The 12,359-nt window shown below is 47.0% G+C and overlaps 1 protein-coding gene across 4 annotated transcripts in view; it reads left to right on the top strand.

Annotated features, from left to right (window-relative positions):
- Window positions 1-12,359, top strand: part of CAMK1D (calcium/calmodulin dependent protein kinase ID) — a 428,325-nt gene that overhangs the window by 402,998 nt on the left and 12,968 nt on the right. For all 4 annotated transcript variants that reach the window (XM_027592067.2, XM_027592070.2, XM_027592068.2 and 1 more), the window contains 2 exons: window positions 6,965-7,077; window positions 8,636-8,714. In XM_027592067.2, the coding sequence (XP_027447868.1) occupies window positions 6,965-7,077; window positions 8,636-8,714 (192 nt within the window). The remainder of the gene's footprint in view (window positions 1-6,964; window positions 7,078-8,635; window positions 8,715-12,359) is intronic.

Here is a 12,359-nt window from a genome sequence, read left to right as displayed (position 1 = left end):
GATATCAACCCACATGTGCACCATGATGGCTGCGCCTATGAGGCTGGGGAGCTCAGAGGAAGGGTGGGGGTCAGGAAAGGCATCAGGGGATAAAAGCCAGGCACATGGGGCCCTAGGAGCAAAGAGGAGCCACAGCTCCTCCCGGTGGACACGGGAGGAAGAGCATTCCAGGCACAGGGAACAGTGTATGAAAAGGAATACTCTCAAATCAGAATGCAATACTGTGGCTTCTTGTGACCACCTTCCCATTACCTTTCCTGTCTACTTTTCTATTTCCTGTTTATTTTTTTAATTTCCTGTTTCTTTTGAAGCTTAGTGTTGAGTGTCTGTCCCCTACCCCCACCCCCCCAAATAGAATATAAAAGCCACGAGAGTAGGACTCATGGTCTCCTTCCACGCTAGATCCCCAGGCCTGGGGCACAGCCGATGCCCAGTTAGCATCTGGGGATCCTCCCATAGGACTACCTGATGGGTGGTTTTTCTTCCTCTGTCCTCAGCGGGGACCTGAGGGGACCACTCAGGGAAGGTACATGTGACTTAGGGAGGGGTAGGAACAGCTGCCGCAGGCCTGTGCTCACATCCAGGGCAGAAGGCATGAAAGCCAGGCAGCTAATAGTTGATAGAAACCTAACAGGGAAAAATCAAGTGCATTCCCCAGGAAGAGGGATCATTCGCATTCACGCTGAGCGCTTGCTGGTCTGCACAAAAAACCAAACCAGCTGTTGTTACACAGCCATCCAGTCAATGCCATGGGTCCGGTAGTCTGAATTCTGGTACCCCAGACACATACACACATGCTGTTGTCCTGTACCTGTTAGCCATATGTATGTCTTCTTTGGAGAAATCCAAAAAGGAAGAGAAAGCATTGGTGGGAAAGTGGGAAAAAGAAAACCCTCACACACAGTTGGGGGGAATACAAAATGGCACAGCCACTGTGGAGAACGGAATGGAGGTGCCTCAGAAAATTAGAAATAGGGGCGCCTGGGTGGCTCAGTTGGTTAAGCGACTGGCTCTTGATTTTGGCTCAAGTCATGATCTCAAGGTCATGGGATTGAGCCCCACATTGAGCGCTCGGTAGGGAGATTCTTTTTCTCTCCCTCTACCCCCCCACCCTCCCTCTCTCTCTATCAAATAAATAAATAAATCTTTAAAAAAATTAGAATTAGAACTTACTATATGATCCAGGAATCCCAGTTCTGGGTATCTATCCAAAAGAATTCAAATTAGGATCCCCAAGAGGTATTAGCACGCCCATGTTTGTTGCAGCATTATTCACAAGAGTGAAGACATGGTGACAATGTAAATGTCCCTCAGTAGATGGATGCATAAAGAAAACATGGTCTATGCATACAGTGGAATATTGGTAACCTTTAGGACATTACACTAAGTGAAGTAAGTCAGTCACAGGAAGACCAATACTGCATGATTCTACTCATATGAGGTATCTAAAATAGTCAAATTCATAGAATCAGAGACTGGAATGGTGGTTGGCAGGGGCTGGAGGGAGGGGGAAATGGGGAAGCAACAGGCATAACATTTCAGTTATGAAAAATGAATAAGCTCTAGAGATCTGGAAGACATTGTGCTTGGAGTCCACAGTACTATACTAGACACTTAAAATTTGTTAAAATGGTAGATCTCATATTAAGTCTTTTTTTTTTACCATAATAACACTTTTTAAAAGATTTTATTTATTTATTTGAGAGAGCGAGCGAGCATGAGCTGGGGGGAAGGGCAGAGGGAGAGGGACAAGCAGACTCCCTGCTGAGTGCAGAGCCAGAAGTGGGCTCAATCCCAGAAAACCGAGATCATGACTTGAGCCAAAGTCAGATGCTTAACCAACTAAGCCACCCAGGTGCCCCCCCATAATAACACTTTTTTAAAAAGTCACTGCCTAATGTTCAACATGGCTAGTACTTTCTCTACCATGACTTTTTTCAATAAAAACTGTATATATTTAAGGTTATAACATGATGATTTAATATACATAGTGAAATGATTACTACAGTCAAACTAATTAACATATATTCTGACATTGTTACTATATGGTGATGAAAGCACCTGAAGTCTACTGTCTTAACCAATGTGCAGTATTCGGTACGGTATTATTAACTATAGTTCTCACACCGTACCTTAGATCTCTAGACTTATTTGCCCTACATATATGTGACTTTAATCTTTGACCACTCTCTCCCCGTTTCCCTCCGCACCTCCCCACCCCTGGTAACCACTGCTCTATGCTTCTGTGTATTTGACTTTTTTTTCTTTCTGTGCCTGGCTTATTTCACTTAGCATCATACCCCCTGGTTTCATCCATGTTGTTGCAAATGGCAGGATCACCTTCCTTTTATGGCTGACTAATATTCCATTTTCTGTACATACCATAATTTCTTTTTTTTTAAGATTCATTTATTTATTTGAGAGAGAGTGGGGGAAGGGCAGAGGGAGAAGGACAGAGAGAATCCCCAGGCAGACTCCCCACTGAGTGTGGAGCCCAACGCAGGGCTCAATCCCAGGACCCTGAGATCATGACCTGAGCCGAAATCAAGAGTTAACTTGATTAACTGACCTTAACTGACTGAGCCACCCAGGGGCCCCATTTGCCATAATTTCTTTATCCATTATTTGTCAACGAACACTTGGGTTGTTTCCATGTCTTGACTATTGTGAATAACGTTGCAGTGAACATGGGAATGCATATCTCTCTTCAAGGTACTGATTTCATTTCCCTTGGGACTATATCCAGAAGAGCTATTACTGGGTAATATGGTTGTCCCATTTTTAATTTTTTGAGGCACCTCCATACTGTTTTGCCCCAGTGAGTTGAGCTGAATTATGGAAATAAAGTTACATAAAAGGGCAAAGAGGTAACGATTGATTGTTACTTGGGAATCCTGTTAGCAGGCATCCGTTTTTCAGAGGGACAGAGACACAGGGCCAAGGGCAAACAAGCAAGAAGAACATATGTAGCATAATTACCCCTGTAAACTCTAAACTCGCGAGGCCCCTCAGCAGGAGCTCTTAAGCTATTACAGCATTTCAGTTTCCAAGAAAAATTGTGCACTGCCGAATCAGCCGTGGTTGGCCATTGCCGATTTTCATACTCATTTATGTGAAAAGTCTTCTCCTTCATGGAAACTCTTCTCCTTTATGAGAAGTGTCCATGCCCAACAGGGACATTTTAGGTCATCCAAACCACATTGCATTCTCTCTACAAAGATAGGCCGGGTTGCTCCCAACACCAGGCCTTACACATTGAGTTCTTCTGGAATGTCTGTCAGTGATAACAGAGCATATTGCCTCCTGATAGGGTTATTGTACAGGAGGGTAGGTGAGATCTCTGAGGGCTCCCTGAGCTGGGGCAATGATGGACTCTTCTAAACTGTAGATCCTTATCTCTGTCTCAGAGCCCAGCCAGGGGGCTCAATAGCCAACGATGAAGCCTCTTCAAGAGCATGTTTGTTCATCCAAGCATTTACTCGGCATCTGCTATGGGCAGACCTCGGGGCTGGCCACTGAGAACTCAAAGATGAGAGGAAGACCTGAGATGTGGTCCTGCCTTAGGGAGCTCGAAGACAGCTCAGGGCAACTTGCAGTGTAGTAAGTGTCAGCAGGGAGTGCTACCCACTGCCCTAGGGGAACAGAGGAGAGCACCTACCCCACCTGGCAGAAAGGAGCTGGGTCTTGCTAGTAACAACCCCAGCTGGTCTTCAAGGGTGTGCCAGAAGCAAGTGACAGGGGAAGGACAGCCCAGGTCAAGTACATACATTTACCTTGGTCCAGAAATAAAAAGTGCCCAGTGGGGAGCGAACTCTGAGCATCTTAGCATTCAAGACCCCGAGTGTGGGAAATGGGGTTGGAAAGGTAGGGTCCAATCACCAGGTTCTGCTTACAGATGAAGGGGCAGGTGGGCAAACTAAATGACCTGCAGAGAGTATTCAAAGTCAAGGCTGAAACATAAGGTTCAATTATGTTTGATAAGCCTCCTTCCCTTGAGTGAATCAGCAAAATAGTTAAGAACACAAACCTGGAATCAGATGGGTAGGCCTCGAGTCCTGACTTTGCTCCATATTAGTTTCTTTGCCTTCAAAGTGAGAATTGTACAAGGGACTGTGACCCCGAGCTTCGTAGCAGCTGAGCCGGAAACATCCCTAGGCCCAAGGTGGTGAAGGGAGGCTGGGAGCAGTTACCAGAATCTGAGGAGGAGTGCCTGGTAGGGTCTGCTCCCTGAGAGGAGCAGTGGTCCTCAGTCAAGGGGTGCGTGCTGGATGAGAGGGGCCAGGTCAGCACATACGCTGGCCCTGAACTCCCCCTTCCTTCACCATCTCCACCAGGGGCCCCGTTAGCCAACCTCTACCAGATGTCACGGAGTTCACTCCTCATTCTGGTATCCCTATAGGTCAGCCACCCAGGGCACAGAGCGAGTGGAAAGTGGCTCTAAAGGACGAACAGAAGGTTTTGGGGACACTCACCTCCTGCAGGGAGTGAAGTTTGAGTGAGATAATACCACAAAGCTCTTAGTGGCATTTTTGACCCAAAACAAGTGCTCAGTCAAGGCTAAACTATAATCTAGCAGTACATCTACGGGAGTGGGCCACAAGTAGATAAGATGGCAAAGTGGGAAAGACTGAAGGTATAAGAGTTCTCCTTGGATGACCATCCCGAGGCTGGGATGGAGGCAGTCCTTGAGCCCCGGGGACGTGTGTTGCCTACAACTGGGCGTGACCCTCAGTCATTGGGTTGGCAAGTTATGTTATTCTGAACCACTGACTTTTAGGTCTAGAACAGTTGGGAACGGCTTTATCGTCTTTGAGTACACCTGGTGAGATAATTTGTACATTATTTAAATGGTTTGATATGTAAAATAAGAACATAGAGGTTCCACTTGCAAATAGGTCCAGACCACAAGATTCCACGTTCTGTATATGGAGATAAATAGCTCAAAGTTGGCTGTTGTTTTTTGTTTTGTTTTTTCCTATTTGGACCCTCTGCACAAGCCTACTAATGGAATAGCCTGGCCAGGGAGCTCTGTGAAATTTCTAGATCTGGGGAGGATTCCGCAACTTCTATTTGTCCTTCGCTTCTTTTCCAATCCTTATTTTAAAATCCTCTTTCCTAAGGTTAACTTAATCTCCAGGCTAGATCCACAGCCTTTTCTCCCGTGCTCCATATAGCCACATAAACGGTATCCTCTCTCCTCCAAGACAGCTTAAAAACCAGAAGAAATTGGGATATACATTAAGAAAATTGGCACAAGAAGAATACATCTTTCTTGGACTTTTCTTAAAGATTTTTTTCCCTTGAGAAGAAAGCCAAACTGTAAAGTACAACACACTCAGTTGTTAACAAACAAAAACCTCACATATCTAAAATTTAGTTATTTTCCAAGACGAACTAACATTTTGCTCTGTCTGCTTTTCCTAATATGCACATTTCATTGAGCCCAAATCCTCATTATGGGAAACATTTACATATCCATCTCCCGGCTCCACGGTTTCCTGGGCAGTAAAATACGCCCTCAGTGGTTTCAGAAGCACTGGCTCATATTCATTTTGCCAAAAGCAGCAAATCTTTCAAAAATGAAATTTTCCAGGCACTTAGCCCCTAAATCAACCTTATGGGGATAGATGATTTTGAATCTTATCGGCCCACGCAATGTCTCACAGCCTTTAAAAATGTCATCAGCCTTCCCCCTGGGCAGCGTGACAGGTGACACTCTGTGTCACAGCAGGAGTAGCTGAAGAATGAGTATACCAAGTCTGCATTTTGAACCTTTCTTCGATTTCTTATTTGCCGACAGCCTCATCCCTTACAGGCCTGTGGATTCCCGTTCATATGTTCTCATTCCACAGGTCTCTAGGCTGGAGCTGTGTTTTGAGCCAAGTTTAGCGATCTGGGGAAGTTCAGAGCTGCCACGGTGGGGGCCACCTTCTGGGCTGCCGTGGGCCCAGAACCAGGTTCTACACGATGCAGCTTTGTGCCCAGCCTTCTAGAAAATCCAACCTTGCCTCTGCTCTGCCCGTCCCTTAGAGCTACAGCCTAACTACCACCCCTTTCCGGATGCCCTGCCTCACGTGGGCTCAAGCATGTACTAGATCCCTCCCAAGGTTCCGTAGCCATGCAAACAGGTTGCAAGAGGGGGTCATAGAGGCACGGCGTCTTCAAGCCAGAAAGAATGTTAGGAATTTCCTAGTGTGGACTCCTCGTTCAAAGGAGGAAGTCTTGATCCAGAACATGCGCCAGTGGCCTACGAAGGCAACAGGTCACATCACAGCAGAAAGCAGAAGTGAAGTGAGAACACAGAGTCTCATGGAATGAATTGTACTGGGGGCGTTTAATGAAAATTTCTCCTCCTGTTTTGTTGGTCAGATGACTGTCCATACCTCTAGAACTACATGTTACTTGCACCAACATCCCAATACAGTCTTCTAAAAATCGATCTTGAAGGGGTTCAGTGGAAAAGGGGTGATAGTATTATGATTTGTGTCGATTTCTGCTTTTATTTTTATTGTATATTAATGGCCCAAACTGTAACCTTCCAAATACCCAATTTGGGCATGGTCGGTTGGTAATGTATATTTTAGGGCAACTTGTAGCAAGTTTGGTTACCCACCCATCGACTGTTGGGGACAATATTACAGACAATAAGATCAATAGCTTTTACACACAGAAGGTGTAGGGGTTGATTTGGGAGTATATGGGGCTCTGGTTAATAACATGGAAAGAAAGGTGGACTTACCTATGTGTTTACTTTAGATCATCACCTTTTTGCGATTTATCAAATCACAGCTTTAGTTCTCTGGCATCTCTGCCCCTAGAAGAGGTTTGCTCAGGTTGTATTTGCAACACACACAGTGCAGTTTTCTCCACTTGAGTGAAGACGGTTCTTCCCTCCAGGCAGAATGTCCAGTGACCACAGCGGATATACAGCCGTTACAGATCCTTACACTGTCTTGTCTTCCAGGCTCTGTGGCTACCCTCCTTTTTATGATGAAAATGATTCCAAGCTCTTTGAACAGATCCTCAAGGCAGAATATGAGTTCGACTCCCCCTACTGGGATGACATCTCTGACTCTGGTAGGTCTCTTGGCTCCCCAGGGGTGGGACCCTTACACCCAGACCACTTGACCCTGACAGACCCCGGGGGTTTCAGAGTGGTCCTGAGGCTCCCAAGGAAGCTCCATGAGCCTACAATACTTGGACTTGACTCGCAAAGCAGAAGACAGGCTTGGGACATCTGACCGGAGCCACACTGAAGGACGGGACCAACTCCTCCATCATTCTAAGCCATGCCCTGATCTGAGCACTCCAGGACTGAAACAATATTAGCTAACATTTATTGAGTGCTTACTGTGTGCCGAGCACCATAAGGTCTGCACACATGCTAACTCACTCAGTCCTCAGGACAACCTATCAGATGGGTGTTACTAGTATCCCCACTTGACAGGTAAGCAAACTGAGGCCCCAGAAGGTGATATGCCTTGATGGAAGCCACACAGCTAGTAAGTGGCCAAGCTGGGATTTCAACCCAGACCCTCACTCCAGAGCCCACATCTCAGCTACTGTGCCACACTGTCCCAGAGACATTTACTGTTTCCTCCTCAGGGATAAAGATCAAAACCAAGGCTTAGGTAGACTGACAAGTCTCTTGAGCCTCAAGGTCAGTATGGTAACAATAGTCCTCCCTACCACAGAGGGTGGTACAAGGATCAAATAAAATAATAAATGGGGCAGAGCCCTGCTCGTCCTGGTGAGCTGTTCAAATATTGCCTTTTAATATGTGTTACTTCCTCCTCACTGGAGGCACCTGCTTTGTTCCTCAGCCTTCCAGAACCTGGGACCTGAATGCAGTTCTCCAAGGCTTGCAGGGAAAAGCCGCATGGGGAATATTTTATTTCTGAGCTCAGGAGGGCACAGCCTTGCCCCCAGAAACCCAGTCTTGTGGGCAGAGAGCTGCCAGGCCCTGACATGCCACGGGTCTCTGGCCTGGCATACAGGTGTCATCCTCTGGTTCTGTAACCCAGTGCCTCGTGTTCTCAGGGTCCCACTTCCGGGTTCTACCCCGACTGGGCCTCCTAGCGCTTCGCACTTCCCCACCGGGGCATATCTTATTGCATCTCGATGTCCTGCTCATTGCAGGCAGCTGAGTGGGCTGTGGGGGGCTTCCCGAGGGCTTTGTCTCCACAGAGCCTCAGGTCCTGGTGGCCTTAGCAGAGGCTGAGGGGATTTTGTTGAATCACTGATGTCTAAATCACAGAGAGGACATCAACAAAGCAGCATCCTCAGTCAGCAGTGAGCCCAGCGAGAGGCACATGATGACAAAGGTGTTTGATCTCTGAACCAAAGATATCACTAGCTGCACCAGGGAAGGGCTGTGAGTTGGGCAGGCAGGGTCCCAGGCCTGGCGTGACTGCCTCCTCCTTCACTGTCCCCTCTCACAGTGCCAAGTCTTGGCTTCCCTTTCTCCCGAATGCCGGCTCCCGCCTGCCTTTTGTGTTCAACGTACCATAGGGTCAGGGGCGGGGCTGGGCTGTTTTTCATGCTTCACGCCATATTCCCAAAGACCCTGCGGCAGCAAGTTGTTACATCTCCAGCTGCACCCTGATTCTGCCCCTTGTGCTTTCTTTCTGAACAGCAAAAGACTTCATCCGGAATCTGATGGAGAAAGATCCAAATAAAAGATACACTTGTGAGCAAGCAGCTCGGCACCCATGGTAAGAAAAGTCACCCACGAGGAAGGACGCGCTGATGCCTTTCCAGGCTAAACCCCTTCTCAGCCGTTCCTAACTGGAGTGACTGCATCTCATTCCGACCACTGGCTTTCATCCTGTCCTCAGGGCAACACTTGAGCTCTTCCGCTCCCTCGGGACACAGCCTCCTGAATGCACGGATGACAAGTACACTGTGCAAAAGATAGCTGTAGGCTTTTCATTCTACAGGAAGTATTTTAGGATCATTTTTATTGAAGGTAGTTCTCCAGGGAGGCATTAAGACTGGAGTTTTATTCCTTGAGCTTGCCATTCAATAAGTAAGTGAATTGATGTTATATATTCTTTTGCTTTTAAAATGCTTTTTGGGGCACCTGGGGGGCTCAGGCAGTTAGGCAGCTGACTCTTAATCTTGGCTCAGGTCTTGATCTCAGGGTCGTGAGTTCAAGCCCTGTGTTGGGTTCTAGGTGGGTGTGGAGCCTACTTTAAAAAAAAAAAAAAAGAAAAAGGAAATGCCTTTCAAGTTAATGTGTCTTCAACCCCAGAGGCATTCATCGATGGCTTGTGATATTCTATACTAGGCTTTCAGCAGTGCCCATGATGCCATCTTGTTTTTGCGCCACTTACTAGGTTTGAACCCAGCTTCACTATCAATTAGCTATTACTCTGGGCTTGTACTTAACTTCTCTGAGCCTCAATTTTCTTATCTTTATTTTTTTTTAATTTCTTTAAAAGATTTATTTATTTATTTTAGAGAGAGAGAGAGTGTGGACGGGAGGGGCAGAGAAAGAGTCTTTAGCAGACTCCACACTGAGCAGCACGGTGCCCGATGTGGGGCTCCATCTCACGACCCTGAGATCATAACCTGAGCTGAAACCAAGAGTCAGACGCTTAACCGACTGAGCCACCCAGGCGCCCCCAATTTTCTTATCTTTAAAATGAGAACAAGGATATCTTGTTTACAGAGTTGATGTAAGAAATCATTGAGATCATGCCTGCAAAGGGCTTAGCTCAATGTCTGGGACATAGTAAATTCTTCATTAGACTGTTCTCATTAAACCACCAGGAGCATCCATTTGGAAACAAAGAGCAGGAATGGTAGAATATGCAGTATGATGGCAACAAACAGCCTTTGGCTTCAGGAGAAATTCCCCTAAAAAGCGCTCTAGGACACTACCCCTTGCTTGTTTCACCACTGTCTGTAGCATTTCCTCCCGAGCATCACATGCTGGTTAGTCCTCCAAAGGGCACCTGCTCAGAGGAGCGTCGTGAGCTGGTTTCATCGGACAGACAGTCCCCAACTTCATGATTTTTTTGACTTTACGATGGTGCCAAAATGGTACCCATTCAGTGGCAACTGTACTTCCAGTTTTGAATTGCGATCTTTTCTTGGGCTAGCTGCATCAGGGACAATCTTCTCTCGTGATGCCGGGCGCTGGCAGCCATGGTTCCCGTCAGCCACACGATCCCGATGGTCTCCAGCCGATACGCTGACACCCATTCTGTCCCCATACAGCCGTTCTGTTCTTCACCTTCAGTGCAGTATTCAGGAAATTCCATGAGCTACTCAACACTTGATCATACAAGGAGCCTTGTGTTAGATGATTTTGCCCAACTGTAGGCTACCGTGAGTGTTCTGAGCATGATTAGGGTAGATGAGGCTAAGCTATGTTTTGCAGGTTTGGTATATTAAATGCATTTTCAACATATGATAGTTTCCACTTACAGTGGGTTTATTGGGATGTAACTCCATCGTGAGTCAAGGAAGCTCTATATTTTAATCTATGACCACAGTTGTCACTCATTGAGCATCAATTATTTCAGGTACTGTTCTAATTGCGTTAAAATATCATCTCATGTTTTTCTTTATAATAACCCTGTAAGGTAGGTTTTGTCTCCATGTCAGAAATAAGAAAATCGATGTAGAAAGATAAAGTAACTTAGCCTGAGCCAAGACTGCGGGACCACTACCTGATGGTGAAGCCACCCTTGTTTCTGGTCAGAACTGATTCCAAAATAAGTGCTCTTCAACACCACCCTGTCAGGAGAAGTAAAAGGAAGATAGGAATGGCAGAAGGGGAGGGAAAGGTGCTTCTGAATAAGGAGGCAGATTTGGTCGTATCTATTTTTAAGAAGTTTAAAATAAATGATATTTTATTTTGTAACAAGTTACATTGGACAATAGGTCAAAGTGTGTGACAAAGTTAGTAAAGCTTTTCTTACTTCACCAACAATACCAACAATGGCCTTCAAAGCTGTAGGAGACTTTGTCTTCTTCCAGTTTTGTTGAGGTGTGGTTGACGTACACTGTCTATAAATACATGGTGTAGAGCATCATGACTTCATATTTTGCAAAAATATGCAAAAAAATCTGCATATATTGCAAAATGATTCCCGCAGGAAGTGTAATTAACATCCACCCCGTTATGTAGGTACCAGAAACAATTGTTTCCTTGGGATGAGACCTTTTAGGATTTACTCTTCAGCAACTTTGAAATATATGCGAGAGCAGGGTTGACCATAGCCATGCTGTTACATCGCAGCACGTATTTATCTCGTATGAGGACTAAAAGTATGAGACTTTGGGGATGATCTGATGGAGGAGGAAAGTGATGTCTAAAGAAGGGAAGCAGTTTTCCTCCGACATGTTCACTCATCCAGCCTCGCTCTGTGGAAGACAGGAAGGAGGCCAGCTGAAACCTAGTCCCTGCTTCACCAGACAGTTTTTTGAAAAACCAAAGAAGGGGGAGGTCATTTCACTGAGGGGCCTGGCAGAGGACTTCCCAGAGGGGCCGAGCCTCATGCCATGAGGCCTTCACCAGGCTGTTGAGGGAGGACAGGAGTTGCAGGTGGGGTGAGCGGCCTGGCCCATCATTAGGGCCTAACCGCATCTCTGTCCTGGAACCACATACTCCATATTGCTGGAGGGGCAATGGACAAAGGAGCAAGGCAGGAGGGAACCAGAAAAGAAGGCATGGCCATCGGGGTTCTGGTGCGAGCTCCAGGGTCCCCACCAGGGTAGTGCAAACTCTGAGTCCCGGTCCCCACTTCACCCTCTGTTACAGCATGGGCTGTACAGCCCTGGCCCCCCCGCCACCGCCCCCCCCATGTCGAAGTGAGATCATGAATAACGGCAGTACTTATCCTCTAGGGCTTTTCCAGGGATTGAACGAGACATGACATACAAATAAGAAGAAGAGGACCTGGTACCTAATACATCTCCCATCTGTATGAGTTGCCATTAATTTATCATCACACAAAGCAATTTGTACTTTTCCCTTTGGGCGGTGGGGGCCCTGACAGGTTTTAAGCAGGTGATCAGATTTCCATCTCAGAAAGCTCAACAAGCTGCAGGATAGGGATGAATCCCTGGTGCTGAGCCAAGGGAGGCAGCAGGGAGGTGCTGGCTGGAGGTGGAGTGGAGGCTGGCCCAGAGAAGAGGGGAGGGGGCCTGTCCGGAGCCACAGGGATGGAGCAGACAGAGAGCACGAGGGACCCGCCAGAGGCGGGGAGCCGCGGCGCTCGGCGCTCGGGGCAGGGGGCCCAGAGGTTATTGCCAGGGTTCCAGTTGAAGGGACTGGGCCGGTGAGATGCCTCCACTGGGAGGAGTAGCAGCTTGTGTGTGGAGCAGGAGGGAGGGGCCAGTCGTCT

The sequence above is a fragment of the Zalophus californianus genome, chromosome 9 (genome assembly GCF_009762305.2).
Source record: "Zalophus californianus isolate mZalCal1 chromosome 9, mZalCal1.pri.v2, whole genome shotgun sequence".
Lineage (NCBI taxonomy): Eukaryota > Metazoa > Chordata > Mammalia > Carnivora > Otariidae > Zalophus > Zalophus californianus.
Note: the sequence above shows the minus strand (reverse complement) of the source record. Positions and strands in the feature narration are given on the sequence as shown.